The 17,685-nt window shown below is 36.8% G+C and overlaps 1 protein-coding gene across 1 annotated transcript in view; it reads left to right on the top strand.

Moving 5' to 3' along the window:
- Positions 1 to 967: 967 nt before the first annotated feature.
- C5 (complement C5) overlaps positions 968 to 17,685 on the top strand; it is a 91,148-nt gene continuing 74,430 nt past the window's right edge. Inside the window, exons 1-6 of the mRNA XM_046022273.1 lie at positions 968 to 1,122; positions 4,797 to 4,989; positions 7,637 to 7,799; positions 11,541 to 11,611; positions 14,502 to 14,593; positions 17,216 to 17,298. Coding sequence (XP_045878229.1) covers positions 1,058 to 1,122; positions 4,797 to 4,989; positions 7,637 to 7,799; positions 11,541 to 11,611; positions 14,502 to 14,593; positions 17,216 to 17,298 — 667 coding nt within the window. The 5' untranslated portion in view covers positions 968 to 1,057. The remainder of the gene's footprint in view (positions 1,123 to 4,796; positions 4,990 to 7,636; positions 7,800 to 11,540; positions 11,612 to 14,501; positions 14,594 to 17,215; positions 17,299 to 17,685) is intronic.

Here is a 17,685-nt window from a genome sequence, read left to right on the forward strand (position 1 = left end):
AGGAAGCTTTGTTTTTATTTGTTTCTTATATTACAATTATTAAAATCTTCACAGAAAAGTATAAACGTGAATTTATTTATTTTTTTTAAGATTTTTATTTATTTATTTGTCAGAGAGAGAGAGAGAGAGCGAGAGCGAGCACAGGCAGACAGAGTGGCAGGCAGAGACAGAGAGAGAAGCAGGCTCCCCGCCGAGCACGGAGCCCGATGTGGGACTCGATCCCAGGACGCTGGGATCATGACCTGAGCCGAAGGCAGCCGCTTAACCAACTGAGCCACCTAGGCGTCCCAATGTGAATTTATTTTTTTAAAAAGATATTCTGCATCAGAATGAATACCATCTTTAAATTTGTGTAGTATGAATTAAGAGATATTAGAGGCTATCCACTCCCTACCAAATATTAAAGTATTTGTCTGGCTATCTCCTAGGGAATGATGTCAGGGCCTCAGCATAGCATTTTCATTGCCTGTCACAATCTTTCCTCTCCCCAACGTTCAGCTTCTTCTCTAGACTGGGACAGACCAAGGAACCATTCAATACAGCTTCTTTGCACATCCATCTTATCCTTAGGCCATTTTCAGTGCCACTGACACTACTACTCAGGATTTCTCTAGAAAGACTACCTCATGAGCCTTGTCCAAACCAGACCCATCCCCAAATCACCTCATTTTTGAAACTGAATCCAAGTGGGTCTTTGTCAGTATCAGAGTGGATCTACCAAAGGTGTGCTCACAGATGATACATCAGAATGATTGTCCTAATCAAGAGGGGAAAGGCCAAAGGCAATGAGACTTACTAGCTTCTGGCTTTGAGCCATTCATTGCAGTGCCAGATTCCCCTGTTAGAGTACCCTTATTTGTATTAATCAAAATAAATCTCTCGATGTAAATACCTTTACATCTGGGCACTAAAGGGTGTTTCAGTTCTGATTAGTTTCTCCTTCTGACATTAATAATTAACCAGTAAACTAATTTACCCAAATTCTTCAAGCTCAGTTTACTTAAAAGGAAAGTAACTTCAAGAAGGTTATATCCATGATTTACTGCTAACTCCAGCCATGGGCCTTTGGGGCATACTTTGTTTTTTAATCTTCGTGGGTAAAAGTTGGGGACAGGAACAAACGTAAGTAAAAGAACCCATCTTCATTTTTCAATGCATCGGAGTTGCGATGAGTGAAAAATTTAATAGTGTTAATTGGAAAATAACTTTCTACTTCCTAGAATACCAAGTGAATAGTCTCATCTCTGAATGAGAATGTCATGGAGGCATCTTGATGTGATGAATAGCTAACAATACATCAGCTTTACGGGATTGTTATTTATAAAAGTTTACATAAGTGATTGTTTGAATTCCTCTTCCAAAAAAGCACAAAATAAACTCAAGACGATAAAGTTTCTTGCCATTGATTGATTATTTGTATATGGCACAAGTTTTCTTTGTGTGTTCTAGTTACTGTACATAGTAAAGCAAGTGTTATTTTGGGTTCTGTTCTAATACTGTGATTTGAAAAAAAAAGGTTGTAATTATTTCTAAATTTGTGAGTTCTTCTCAAATTTTAGTGTTATTATTGAAATATTGTGCATTTTAAGGTATGCCTTAAAAATACTGATTTTGTATCTAGAAATAACATTTTAGTACTGAGAAGAAACTGGAGAGTACCTAATTGAATCTACTCATTTCAGAAATAAGGATAAATCCAGACAGAGGGGAAAGTGACGTGCCAAAAAATCATGCTGCTGGAGGCAGACAAAAGCAAGGCTTTTATTAAGGTCTCTTTCATACCAATTCAATTTTTTTTCATTTTGTCATAAATATATATATATACAAATATGTAAAATACAAATGTACCCCCAGGCTGTCATAAATTTATAACACTCTCCCACCCCAATCTGATTTTTTCACCGGCCACAATCACCCCATTTCCCAAGTCGTTCTTGTATATGCCTTTTTAAAAGACAAGTGGCAGAAGCTTAAGAAAGATTGAAATTAGTGGGTTTAAATTAGTGGTAGAACTAGGACTAGAACCCAGGTCCCATGATTCTGAATTCTTTCCACTACACCATACTGGCCTTAATAAGCATCTCTTCTCTTTCTCTAAAAAAGTGAGAGTGTACCATTTGTGGGACAGCAACCAGTTTAATTAATTTGATTAACTGATTGATTCAACAAAAATTTATTGAGCACCTACCATGTGATAGGCATTGGGGATATAGTAGATGGTATAAAGCTTGCATTCTAGTGGGAGAAGCAAATCATGGATGGATGAATGAACCAATAATGAAGAAATAAATAAAGTCAGGTGGTTATTATGCAAGGAAGAAAAAAATAAAGGAGAATCTGAGGATAAGGAAATAATGGGGCATTACCCAAAAATGTAGAGAGGAAATGTTTCTTTAAGGAGGTGACCCTCAAACAGAGCTTGAAGGAAATGAGGGGGGAGCAAACTATGTACATATCTGGGGAAAGAACATTCCAAGTAGAGGCCAAAATGATATTGTTGCCTCTCTGCAAGCTCAGTAGCCTGATCTTCTTAAACTGTTGAAAGAAAGTAAGAAAAGTGTGATATATTTTTTAAGCATGATTTTTTTATGTGATTGTCGTACTGATAAACCAGTAAGGACCAAAATCTGTATGAAGGGTGATTCCAAAGCCATCTTTTAGGGACTTCTAAATACTTAATATTTTATGTTTTATCACCGCCACCACCACATAGACAATTCAAAATTAGAACAATATTAAACTGGAAAAGATAAAACTTCTCAGAATGCTGAAACTGAAATAGCTTCCCCGCCCCCTAGATTTTTCAGATTATAAAACTCTTGCTAAATCCAGTTTAGTATAGCAATTGAAATTGTTAATTCAGGAAACAAGCTGCTTGGGTTCAGTTCCTAATTCTATAACTTAATTGCTTGACCTTGGGTAAGCAAATTATCACTTTTCTTCATCTGTGAAATGAGAGTAATAGTAAGACCTTTCTTACAGAGTGACAGAGTGGTTGTAGCAACACAGTGAAAATACATATATAGATATTCCTTAAAACAGTGCCTAGCACAGGGTAAGATTTCAGGAAATGTACCTTATTACCACCAGAGCTTAACTTTTCTCATTTTCTGCGGTTCCTGGGTAAGTGTCTGAGGAATTCAGATGATGGCTGGAAGTCTGGAGATTCTTTTCCCTCTTTTATAATTTGTCTATAAGTGATTCCTAATTAGTTGTCAGGTAGGGGACTGCCAGATGTTTTAAAAGGATGGAATTGCTTCCAAGCTAATTTCATTGTTACTAAAGACTTGCTGACTTTTTAAATGTCCTAATGTTGACAGTTCTGCAAGGTGTAGTGGCAGGCGGCCCCCAGGCCTGTTTTGCCACTTGAATTAGTATCTATGACCTTTTGGGTTGAAGCACACTTTTCTCTTCCTCTATATTAGCACATGTAGCTCTCACTATTCAAATTAGAAACTTCCATGATATTTAATTAATAACCCAGTTTGTATTTTTAAGTTTTCTTTTTAAAAACAGTGCAAATACACACATTTAAAAATGTTACTTTAAAAACTTGTATAGATTCTGGGGCGCCTGGGTGGCTCAGTGGGTTAAGCCGCTGCCTTCGGCTCAGGCCATGATCTCGGGGTCCTGGGATCGAGTCCCGCATCGGGCTCTCTGCTCAGCAGGGAGCCTGCTTCCCTCTCTCTCTCTCTCTGCCTGCCTCTCTACTTGTGATCTCTCTCTGTCAAATAAATAAAAAAAAAAAAAAAAAAAAATTTTAAAAACTTGTATAGATTCATTACTATTCTTGTATAAACCACATGAAAAATAAAACTGGAAGTAATAGCCTGTGGTTGTGAACATAGCTTGTAACCTTGACCTCAATTATACACTTTTAACTACTGAAAGACCTGAAGATAAAGTTCTGCCTCATTCACTTGTAAGCGATGTGACCTTGGTCAAATTATCCTCTTTTCACTTGCAAAATAGGAATAATATTAGTATCTACACCATTGGCCTGTTGTAAAATTAAGAGAGTTGGATATAGAGTGCTAATGCAGCCTCTTCTCTGGTAACTATTCACTTAATAATGTCATTATTGTTGTATGATTGTTACTATTTTTCAAAGACCCCCATCACTCCTTCTGTTTCTAAATGTCTTCTCCCAGCTCACTCTTACTATATCATTTTCTTTATCCACTCATGGTGTAACACAATGCTTCTAAAATTACTTCCTTTTAACTAATTTAGTGAAATGAATGAATCTTAACATTTATTGAGTACAAATCATATATGTAAAGCATACATACCTACAAAGTACGTATGTATCTCATTTCCTCCTTACTGCAAGCTGGTCAAGAAGGTGATATTTTCACAGGTAACTTATTTTGGTCTTAAAAGTGTTGGTGATTTTACCATGGTCATTCAGCCAGTAAATGACAGAGCTGCAATTCAAGCACTGGCGTCTTTGTGGCCTTTTTCTTCACTGAGCAAAAATACTGACTCTATTTACATGTTCCAGTCAACAGCATTTGAAGTCTTTTTCTGCTGCAGTAGCTCAGGGAAGATGTTATTATTTCTAAATGTTAACTGACTCTCCAGTTCTATTTCTCAAGTCTTAATTCTAAGCTACTTCTTCTTGGAAACTATGCTGAGATTATCACGGATCACTAAGAAATTTTGATTTTAAAATAATCACTTTTAAGTTGACTAAATATGCCTATTTGAATCTCTCAAGTGAGATGAAAAAATTAGAAATATAACAAAATAAACCACCACAAGCTATTGGTCCCACTCCTTTCCTATTTCAACAGGTATGTCATTTCGGCACCAAAAATGTTTCGTGTTGGAGCATCTGAAAATATTGTAATTCAAGTTTATGGATATACCGAAGAATTTGATGCAACAATCTCTATTAAAAGTTATCCTGATAAAAAATTTAGTTACTCTTCAGGCCATGTTACTTTATCCTCAGAAAATAAATTCCAGAACTCTGCAACCTTAACAGTATGTATATATTCTTCATTTTCTTTAAACAGACAGAATATTCTCAGTAAATGTGTACCAAGTTTGAATGTTGATAACATAGAGATTTGGCCATTTATATCACTCACCACTATGTGACTACTAAGTGATGTCAGTCACCAGTGATAATATGGATGAAACAGAAAATTTTTTGTGTGTCTGCTTTTTTAGCAATACATGTAAATTATGATGAAAAATTGCACTAATGTAAAAATATTTGGAAATAAGTTGAAAATACATGTTTACTATGAAAACTATCATTACAAAGAAATAGAAAAATATGAATATGCATCTCGATCTGTAATGCATTGCCTACAAAAACCCAAGGCTGCTATCCGTATTTGTCAGTTATAGCTTCCAAAACTAATGAAATTACTGATTACTAAACTGAATAGCTCTCATTGACAACCTGTAGTTAATACAAAGAACAATATGGATCAAATAACTTTTCCTTCTATTTTGATACTATAGTGTACCTTGGCTAGAGAAGAGCTTGCAACTCATTTCTTATTTAAAATTCTAACTAAAAATTACTTTTATACTCAAAATATTGTTTTAAAGTCTGATAAAAATTCAAAAATAAAAAAAAAACAGAAAATCAAAACTACTAGACTTAGAAGGGGCTCTGATGTTCATTTAGACCAGTGTTTCTTTATTTTTATTATTTTTTAATGTTTTACTATTTACTTGATGGAGAGATAAGGAGCACAAGTAGGCAGAACGGCAGGTGAGGGAGAGGGTGAAGGAGAAGGAGAGAGAGAAGCAGGCTCTCCACAGAGCAGGGAGCCTGATGTGGGGCTCAGTCCCAGGACCCTGGGATCATGACCTGAGCTGAAAGCAAGCACTTAACCAACCGAGCCACCCAGGCAAACCTAGACCAGTGTTTCTTTAAGGTGAACTCCTTAAAAAGAATTTGAAATTTGAAGTTTTAAAACAGTTTAAGATTAGAATTATATTGATATTTAGTACTCTGAATTTATTTTGTAAATTTATTTTGATTTCATAATTATGTAAACCTTGTAAGCATAAGATTACACCTAGTCTTAGGCTGTACATATTTAAGTATCATTGTAATAAAAATAAATTTTTATTATATTATAAATAATTAAAAGTCAGCACTATGAGTCCTTCAGAACATTTTATCCTTTAAAAGAGGTCTGTATATTACTCAAGTTTGAGAAACATTGATCTAAATAAATTCTAACCAAATGTAAGAACTTTTTATTAATGTTCTTGATTGTAAATGTTTGAATTTCTTAAATACTTCCCCTTACTAGATTTATTAAGAATTAAAATTAATTTCCCAATTAATTTCAGTGGATACTCTTTTTTTTTTTTTAAGATTTTATTTATTTATTTGACAGCGAGACAGAGAGAGCACAAGTACGCAGAATAGCAGACAGAGGGAGAGGGAGAAGCAGGTTCTCTACTGAGCAGGGAGCCCAATGCAGGACTCCATTCCAGGACCCTGGGACATGACCTGAACCCAAGGCAGCCACTCAACTGAGTCACCCAGGCACCCTCAGTGGATACTATTACCTGATGTCACTAAGATATTTAGTGTGGCTATTACCTTTAAATGTAAATCAATCAAATTTATGTATAATAAAAAAAATTCAGTTTATGTGTCACAATATCCCTATTCCAAGTGCTCAAATAACCACATGTGACTGGCAGGTACCGTGCTGGACGACATAGATATCGAATGTTTTTATCATCACAGAAAGTTCTCATGATTCATGTGGACTCAAATAGTTAATTGAAAGATTAAGTAGAGAATCATAAAACTTGATACATATCTTCAGCATTTAATTTTATCCTAACATTATAAGGTATCTTTGTTTGCCAGTTGTTTGATGTTATGCCAAGGTCTTTTCTTTAAACATGGGTCCCCTGGTTGGAGTGTCAAATCTTATTTATTACGTGTCACACCTTTAACGAACCATCTTTGTTGACAGTTTCTGTTCCTTTCAAGTGGAGAAGGAACTTAAAGACACTTGCAAGGCAGTCTGAGAGCAGAATCTTTATGGGCTGTTACTGCCTTCCAAACTCTCACGTTTGATTCCACAGCAGTTGATTTTAGTGATTAACTTTTATCCCAGGTGTCCAAAGCCTGAGTTTTCATAGAAACACTTTTCTTTCTTTTATTACTCTTTATGTATTATATTTGCATATCATGCAATGTAAAGTGGGTAATTACAATTACGTACACCAAACGAGAAAGCATGCAGCTCAACAGTTGGGAGCAGAGGGATGGAGATAAAGTACAACACATTCCGAACATCAGTCAGGATGCTGAACTGAAGGACAACATACAATCCAGTGCTGGCCAAGTGAGAGTTTGTTTAGCTTCTGTAGTAGTAGTTTTACTAAATGTATATAAAATCTAGGAAACATGCAAACCAAAAGATTTTTTAATAGCTTAAAGCTAAATTTTATCTATGATATTTGACACTGACAGGGTTTGGGTAAGATTTATTCACTATTCTGTCTCTACTACTTTTTAAATCGTTAAATACATACACTCATTTTTGTGTGTGTTCTAATGAGATGACAGTGGTATTTAGGAAATCAACATGTTTTATAACGTGAAAATTATACTCCATTCCATCAATTTTTTCTTTTACAGATACAACCCAAACAATTGTCTGGAGGACAAAAGCCAGTTTCACACGTGTATTTGGAAGTTGTATCGAAGCATTTTTCAAGATCAAAAAAAGTGCCAATAACTGATGAGAATGGGTATCTCTTCATTCATACAGACAAACCTGTTTACACTCCAGATCAGTCAGGTAGGGTATAAGATGATGCTTTCTCTGATGCAGAGCGGGCGATTGACATATTGTAGAGATCTTTTAACACTTGAAATTAAGTGTAAACAGGTTTCCAACTTGCTCGAGTCGCAACTCCCAATGACTTTGACATTTATAAATACATTTTAATTTAAAATTTATATGGAATTTAAAAAATAAAATTTATATGGAGATTGCTAAATATGTAATTTAAATTTAAATATTGATTTTAAGTTCATATGGAAACTGCAAAATCAATAATTATATTATCTGCCCCATTAGTTATTTCCACAAAGAAGAAAGCTTTTTAAAATGGTGAAGTGTTATATCTTACTTATTAAACAAGTGTAAGATGTAATTGCAGATATAGTTTTGACAATGGTAAAATTTATTATAGAGCCATGTTCATAAAAACAACTTCCTTTGACTTTAGAGCTATTCTTCAAATTCTGAAAATAAATCCAACCCTAGGGGATCAGATGTTTCAGCAAAGAATAAACTAGATCACAGAAATAGATGAATATTAATTTTCTAAGGGGAAACTACCTAAGAAAATTTCTAATAGAACATGGCTTTGTATTCATGGTTCTTTTGTAGTGGAAGAAAGGGCAGAATAGAATAAAATTTACCTCACAGAATTGTTGTGAGAAGTAGGTGAATTTATATGGGTAAAGCACTTTAAACAGCGTCCAGAACAGACTAAGCACTAGGCAAGTGTTTTCCATTACTATCTGATCTGTGAATAGCACAAAGCCTTATTTACACAGAAGGAAAAAATTGCTTAAAAGTGGTCTCTTAGAGACTCTTAATCTCACAAAACAAACCTAGGGTTGCTGTAGAGGGGGTGGTATGGAGAGAGTGGTTGGGTTATGGACACTGGGGAGGGTATGTGCTATGGTGAGTGCTGTGAAATGTGTAAGCCTGACGATTCACAGACCTGTACCCCTGGGGCAAATAATACATTATATGTTAATAAAAATAATTAATAAAAAATTTTTTACGGGTGCCTGGGTGACTCAGTGGGTTAAAGCCTCTGCCTTCGGTTCAGGTCATGATCCCAGGGTCCTGGGATCAAGTCCCGCATCGGGCTCTCTGCTCAGTGGGGAGCCTGCTTCCTTCTCTCTCTCTCTCTCTCTGCCTGCCTCTCTGCCTACTTGTGATCTCTGTCTGTCAAATAAATAAAAAAATCTTTAAAAAAATTTTTTTTAAAGAATTTTAAAAAGTGGTCCCTTAGAAATTGATGAAATCTTCCTATTTATAGCTCCAATGTCCTAAACCACACATTTATTTTTTTTAAGATTTTATTTATTTATTTGACAGACAGAGATCACAAGTAGGCAGAGAGGCAGGCAGAGAGAGAGGAGGAAGCAGGCTCCCTGCTGAGCAGAGAGCCCAATGTGGGGCTTCATCCCAGGACCCTGGGATCATGACCTGAGCCAAAGGCAGAGGCTCTAACCTACTGAGTCACCCAGGCGCCCATAAACCACACATTTAATCTGAAGATCCTTGAGGGATTTTTAGTATAAGCATCTTTAGAATAAAGGTTTAAATCTTCAAGGCTTTGTAGGATAAGGACTTTACTGACCAAAATCCCTGAATTCCATGCAACCTGTGTCATGCCTTCCCCTCCAGCTTTCTCAATCACCATGCTCCCCCTCATCTGTGTAAACCAGCCAAACTGACCTCTTTCTATTTGCTTTCTCAGACTCTTCCCCCCTCTCCCCTCATGTGAAGGTCTGTATATCTCTGCCTGGTACATTCATTCCCAAGCCCCACCCCCACCCCCACCCCCACTTTGTCTGATTAACACCTACGCAACTCTTACATGGCATCCTTAGAGGGCAGCCTTCTCTGACCTCTCTGACCACTTCAGATCTCCCTCTTCTGTGTTCTCAGGAAGCCTGGCGGTGCTCTTTGTCACGCTTCCCACCCCGGAATTGTACATACTCTTGTGTGTAGTCATATGTTCACTCTCTCCTCCACTCCACTGGAAGATATCCATGTCTGATTTGTCTCACCGCCATATCTCCCAGTGCAGCATAGTTCCTGCACATAGAAGGCATCAATATATTCTTTTTAAAAGATTTTATTTATTTGACAGAGAGAGAGAGAGGGAACACAAGCAGGTGGAGCGGGAGAGGGAGAAGCAGGCTTCCTGCTAAGCGGGGAGCCTGATATGGGACTGGATCCCAGGACTGCAGGATCATGACCTGAGCTGAAGGCAGCCACTTAACCGACTGAGCCACCCAGGCACCCACATCAGTCCATTTTTATAAAACCTAATAAGCCATATTTTTGGTACTAAAGAATTATATTGATCTTGCCTCTGATACACTGTTGCTATGAAGACAAGATTAGTTTTCTAATCTAAACACAAACTGGGTTAGAAAGCAGATAAACAGTAGACATAGAAATAATAATACTAAAATAAAAATAATAAGCATTTATTGAGTAGTTATTATGTGCCAGGCTATGTAAAAGCTTTGTCTCATTTAGTTCTTATAACACTGTAAAGCAGATACTAACAGTTCTATTTTAAAATGAGAGAACTAAGATTTAGAGGGATTAAGTGTCCTACTCCAGGGCCACTAGGAAGTGGTAGTCATGGGAGTGAAATCAAAGTTTTGAACTCCAGGGCATAAGCTCTTACTTTTTTCTGACATTCTGCCTCTGCCAGCATCCCAGTGATGCTCAGGGATGAGCTGGGTATGTCCATAATATAAGAGGGGAGGACACAAGATGAGAGAATAATATAGGAGGGGAGGACAAAAGGTGGGAGAAAGGGAACAGCAGACAGTGTATGTGTGCGTGTGCGGGGGGGGGTGGGTATTTACTGAACATTTTGCTTTGACCTTATGGTTTTAGTGAAACCAATTTTGGAGAGCTTAATGTGACTTCTTATGTAGAGCTTTATATAATACTGACTCTTTAAAGGGCTTATGGTTCCAGTTCAGTTTTATTTTGTGAGTAAAGTTTTGGCCATGAAAAGATCTGAGTATCAGTAAATGACCATGAGAGAAATCACAATATGTCATGTTGGAAGGAACTAGAATAGCATGTCTCAAGCAGCTAAAGGTTCACTTCTAAGCAGATGCAATTGTCTAAAAGGCAGGGATCTTTTAATGGGCAGAAACAAATGAAGAGAACTAATTGTTCTCGAGCTCTTGCCATTACTCATTTAACAATTTAATAATTATAGGATCTGGCTTAATGAATCTAACAAAACCATGCAATTTAAAGCTGCCTTTAGCAACAATAAGGGATACTTTGGAGCCTTGTTGGTTTTTATATGTGCAAGAGTGTATAATGTCAATATCAAACTGTCTAATTTTCCATTAAAATCTATAACTCTAATATAAGACAATATAGTATACTCTCATATAACCATAAAGGAGAGATCACTATTTTGCTACTATGAAATTTTCAATAAACAATGGCCTAATGTGTGTTCCCAAAAAGTTGTAAGAAAATATATTTTGATAAAGTGGACTATACTCTAAATTCACTAGGAAAAGTAGCTCTTTAAAGGAATCCAAGAGGATTGTCTTTAAAGGAAAATAATCTTTAGTAACATATGTGTCTGTAAAGTAACTTTTTCTTTCCTTTAAGTATGAATTTTTGTGATACAATTTTTGTGATTTTTTAAAAAGTATACTCATCTCTTTTAGGGATGATTATTGCAAAAAATCAAAATACCCTTGTGTTTAGCAGAGGTTTTGATGATATCAATTGTTCTTACAGTAAAGGTTAGAGTTTACTCACTGAATGATGACTTGAAGCCAGCCAAAAGAGAAACTGTCTTAACGTACATAGTAAGTATGTTATTTATTTAAATAATAATTTAACTCATCTTTAGGATAAGATACATCGTTCCATAACCCTGCCCTAATACCACACTAACTCATTCAATGTTGGGTAAATCGTTACCTGACATCTTCTATAAGTAAAACATTGTAAGTCTATACCTCTTCAAAAGATAAATGTAAAACACTCGTGAAAATTCACTTGCAGCAAGTTGATTTTGAACTAAATCCTTTAAATATATCCTTCCTGGCTTCTTTCTTAAAGAGCAACAATCAATCACTATGAATTGATTGATTATAACTGAATATTACACGTGAGATTTTTTTATTTGTACAATTTTAAAGAATTACAATCTGGGCACTTACACTTAAGAAACTTAGAGTTTAGTAACATACTAGCACATGTGAAAAAGTGTTAAACCCGAGATAAGGATCAGCAGTTATCAACCCTTGTTCAGCAATGACATGATGACATGTGTAACAGATGACATGCCCAAGGATAACAAGTACCCATGGTCTTACCCAGTTTGTGTCACAATCCTACAAAATTTTTGTGGGGAAATAACTGTTCACCTATTAACAGTAGGTGTATTACCCATGGCTCTTCCCTGCAGACTGCAGCAACTTTTCTCCTACTAACCACCCTACAAGATGAAAACCTTACCAGAACACAAGTAAAAAAGAGGAATGTATAGGGATAACTTTGAATGCTTTATAGCCTACACAAATCGTAAACCTTTCACAAACTCTAATGTCTAATTATTTTATAATGAATTACCTGTGAAACATCAGAGTGGGCCAAGACTGTGGTTGATAACTATCCATACAGACCATAAACTCCTGTAGTCCAGAAAAAAAGATTAGGGAGGCCAAAGGACCCTTCAAGAAAGAGGAGAGATTTGGACTGGGCCTGGAACAATGAGTAGAATTGAGAGTGGTAGAGAAGACATGAGCGGGTTGCTGGAAAGGAGCGACAGACAGAAGAGTCAGAGGTGAAAGGGATTGGACAGGAACAAAGCAACCTGATTCCGGGGCAGAGGCATCCCTGGCAACAGAGAGGTAAGTAAGATTTGAAGGTTAGACTAGGGCCAGACACTTGAATCACCAGATCTGGAAGTGAAGACTTCACACAGCAGGTGGTGGGGAGTTCTTGCAGACTTACTGAAATGACAGGTCCAAGGATGGAAGGGACATGTGCAGCCGTGAGCACCACTGCAGGGGAAGTGAAGGAATGTGCAGTGAGGGAACCCTGGGCTGGGGGACCGCAGAAGTCCTGATGCAGGGAGAAGCGTGCTATCAGCAGCAGGAGAAACACAGAGGGTGGCCTCCCAGACTGCCTGAATGAGGACCGGAGGAGGAAGCCGGTGAGAGTAGCACTGACAGCTGCAGGGAAGTGAATGGGAATTCACCAGTCCACGACAACCATCTGAGTGCGCTGGCTTGTCCTAAAGCTGTGAGTCTCTCCCTCTGGAACCCAAGATTTGCATGTAGGAATAGACATACACACTGAGTAGATACTAGGGAACAAAAGCACACTGGAGTATAAACTAAACGAACAATACAGTGGGGCAAATGACACATGGGCTCTGAGGGCAGACCAGATGGAGTTAAGAGTCATGGCTGACAGTAATCCTTTTCTAGAATAGAATAGGTTTCAGCTAAAGGAATAGACGTGGATTTTTACAAAATAGAACTAAGAAATAGCACAAGTTTTCCAATGGCAGCAGGGAGGACTAAGAAGTGAGATACTAAGAAGTGAGATAACCGATAAACCGGCTGATTGTTGTAGGGAGTCTGGAAAGGATTGAAGGAAAGTGTCCAGCTCACATGTCCTTTTTCTGTCAGAAAATACCAGAGGATGTGGACAGATGCTTTTTATTTTATTCCTCCTGGTTGAGTTTGAGTGATGAAAAATCCTGGCACCACATGAGGAAGAGTGGATCCCAGTCGTCCCATGTAGGAGCTGCCCCAGGAAGAGAGGATTGAGGAAGCTGATCCCAGAGCTACAGAATTCAGTGTACAAGAAGTGTCCTGAAAATAGTGCTCAAGAGATACCATCTTAGAAGCACAGTGCATGATCAGCACAGGGAAAAAGAACAGCCCCGCCAATATTTAGCTGCTATCCTGATCCTTAGCAGAATAGACCTTTGTAACTTCAGGGAAAAATACCTTAAAATTCTAGCCATGAATTCCACAGTCATGACCCATGGTGGTAAATTTCTGTGTTACAGTCAAAATGAACTTCTACATGTAGTCCAAAGAAAGTAAAATACCTTGTTTTGATCATTTTCAAACCCACATACAAAGGGGAGTTTATGGGGAAGCTTTATGAAAAATTTCGGGTTTGTTTAACCATTTTGAGTGTTTCACCAAGTTCAAATTACCCATAGTGCACAGTTATAAAATGTCTAGCTAGTTAAAGCATTTTATAGTATATTTGCTTTGGAAAACTTCAAATGAACAGATACGAAATTTAGATTCTGGTATCTATAAAGCCTATAAGTTCATGTTTGGTTAGTTGTAACATCTATTATTATTATATTTCTAATTTTAGTCATGCAATAGAAAGTTGAATCTCTTCTGGATGATTGCGGTGAGGATATCCTGGATCCAATATACACCTTCTCTTCCTCCTTTCCTCTCTCCATCTGTGTGTGTGTGTGTGTGTGTGTGCATGCGCGTGTAGCAGGAGATAAAAAACAGTTTCAAAGAGGGAGGGAAGTAGCTTAAATGAACCCTATTTGTCTTTCACAACATTTAAGTTATCTTCTTCCTTCGTATTTAATTTGAAGACATAGATATTTGTTAGTAAATACTCCTATAGGTCAAAGATACTATAATCAGTTGATTTTTTTTAATGTGGCTTATGTGCTTTGAGATTGTTTGTTTTTATTCAAAGGATCCTGAAGGATCAGAAGTGGACATTGTAGAAGAAAATGATTATACTGGAATCATCTCTTTTCCTGACTTCAAGATTCCAACTAATCCTAAGTATTTTAAAACATTTGTTAATAAAGTTTTCTCTAGAAAACACATGTAGAACTTTGGGTTGTGAGAGAGATAAAGAGTCAAATGGAGCTGCCTGTTGTTAACAAGGGTGTAAGCGTGAAAGGATGCAAAGGAGTGCACTTGGGATAAGCATGGGGTGATATACAGAATTGTTGCATCACTATAGCATATGCTGAAACTAATATAATACTGTATGTTTGATGCATCACTATAGCATATGCTGAAACTAATATAATACTGTATGTTAACTCACTGGCATTAAAATAAAATAAAACAAAAAAAAAGGTAGAAGGAACCTAAAGTTTTTAAAAAGAAACATGAAAAGAACACAGTGTAAGTTCAAACATTAAAAAGAAAATTTAAGTCTAATGAGAAGTGTGGCTCAGTTTCTGGCAAACGAAAACCTCCCAATACTTCCCAACAATCCTCTTTATATATAGAAATAAAAATTTGGAAGAGGGGAAAAAAGTCCCTAGGCTTTTCTTCATTAAAACCATCAACCCTCTACCCTTCAAAGAATCTAGTAGATTATCAGTTGAAAGGGCTGGAGTGGTCCCATACCTTGCTCTGAGAGTTATAAAAATATTGGTCCTCCATAGTCTTTGCCTGCATAAATTACCAGAAGGCAGATTTCCAGAAGGAGAGGATTCTCAGAGCCATTTCTTTTGGGGGGGGGGTGGCTCATTTTAAAGGATTTAAGAACAAGTTCTAACAGAATGCAATGTAATAAAGATTTGGTGAACACATTCCTGGTATGTGTAAAACACATAGAGAGTGAGATATACAAAATAGAGATGAATAATCCACAGTCCCTGCCTTCAAGGAACTTATAATACAGTAGGACAAATAACTGTACTCATAAATGGTTAAATATAACTTAAAAACAAAATCTTCTTGTGGTTATTTTTCTGCTCTCTGGAAGGGAGCTCACAGTTAATTTGTTGTTTGTAGTTAATTCACTGAAGATTTTCTAGAAATGTGAGTGAAATTGGGAATTTAATTTTTAAGTTGCATACTTCCTTGAAAATACTACCTGCTCTATATCATAGAGTTGATCTTATTTTATAACTATTATCATTTATCCAACTATTATCCAGCTGTATTTTGTGCCATTTGTTCCTTGACAGATTATGTGTCAGGCATGGTGGCCTCTCATGAGCACTACTTTCCTACCCCAGTACCTTTGCACATGTTGTTCCCTCTGCTTAGAATGTGCTTCAGCTTGCTCTTCACAAGGCTGACTTCTCATTCTTTAGGACACAGAGTAAATGCTCCCTTTTCAAAGAGGCTATCCCTGGATGCATAATTTTTTTTTCATTTTATTTATTTTTTCAGTGTAACAGTATTCATTCTTTTTGCACAACACCCAGTGCTCCATGCAAAACGTGCCCTCCCCATTACCCACCACCTGTTCCCCCAACCTCCCACCCCTGACCCTTCAAAACCCTCAGGTTGCCCCAACCTCCCACCCCTGACCCTTCAAAACCCTCAGGTTGTTTTTCAGAGTACATAGTCTCTTATGGTTCGCCTCCCCTCCCCAATGTCCATAGCCCGTTCCCCCTCTCCCAATCCCACCTCCCCCCAGCAACCCCCAGTTTGTTTTGTGAGATTAAGAATTTATGGTTTGTCTCCCTCCCAATCCCATCTTGTTTCATTTACTCTTCTCCTATCCCCCTACCCCCCCATGTTGCTCCCTGGATGCATAATTTAATATAGTTCCTCTCCTTTTCTAACTCTCTTATTTATTTACTTCATGGCACGTATCTCAGTGTCACACTTATTGGTTTGTTTGTTTATTTGCCTTCTTATTTTGTCTGTTTTGCTCACTGTTGTTCTCTTCAGAACTTTAACATAACAGGCACTTGACAAATATTCATTGAATTAATGATGATAGTCATAGTATTATGTGTATTGATTGCATAACCAATGTGCAAAATAAATATGATCTTTTTCATTGCACAAATGAAGTTAAGCAACTTGCCCAAATCTAATCTTTCAGTAAATGGAGAAGTGGGAATTGGAAATCTCAAGGACTATTAGCTTTATAAAGACAGAAATTCTTCTATTTTGTTCACTTTTACCTCCAGTTCTTACCCCAGTGCTCAGTAAATATTTTTAAATGAAGATTGTTAATTAAATTCAGGTCATTTTACTCTTTAAATAAACCATACTTTGTCTCTAACCATAACTTCTTTTATGTGAGGTGTGAGTTTTATCCTCTGGAAAAGCTTGACCTATTATATGTTTCTAGAAACATTAGTATGGATATCCTACTATAGTGTGATTTTGGTATTATGTTAGTATAACTATGTTCCAGGATTAATCTTCAAAGATTTGCTCTTCAAATCAAAGCTATTGACTATATTAAGACAAAAATACTTGAAAAAAATGATAGAACATGAAAAACTCATTACTTAAACATTTTTATTATCCTGAAACATTCAATTATTTCTGTTTATTAAAGTTCTGCACAAATAAAATATATTACTTAGGCTAAATATGTCTCTACTTTCTCCTCTTTAAAACAAGAATCAATTAGATTTCCTCTGGATACATTAAAAATATTTGATGACTTCTATAATTTTAAATATTTTGTCTCCACAGATATGGTGTGTGGAAAATCCGAGCTAAGTATAAAGAGGACTTTTCAACAACTGGAATGGCATATTTTGAAATCAAAGAATATGGTAATTTGTGACAAAAGTTTATTGGTAAAAAGTTAGTGTTTTTGTAGTTATGTTTTTCATTAGTGGACTTAATGCAGAATCACTCCCAGATAAAGATGAGGCAGCCTGGCTGGGATGAAAACAAGAACTTGTGGAGCTTGAACAAGTCCCTCAAGCTCTCTGGACTTGTGCTCCTCGTCACTGAGCCAGAAGAAACCTAGTGACCCAGGAAGCTTGACAAGTTAAGGTCAAAAACTGTGATTTTAGGAGAAACTTAAGTAGGCAGAGATGAGGTAAGCAGAACCCAGTAGGACTAAGATTTACTCAAATCATTACAACCATGCAGTAACGGAAAAGGAACAACTGGATTTCCATCCCCCGAGTTCAGTACTATTTTCCTTCTGGCTC

The sequence above is a fragment of the Meles meles genome, chromosome 11 (genome assembly GCF_922984935.1).
Source record: "Meles meles chromosome 11, mMelMel3.1 paternal haplotype, whole genome shotgun sequence".
Taxonomy (NCBI): domain Eukaryota; kingdom Metazoa; phylum Chordata; class Mammalia; order Carnivora; family Mustelidae; genus Meles; species Meles meles.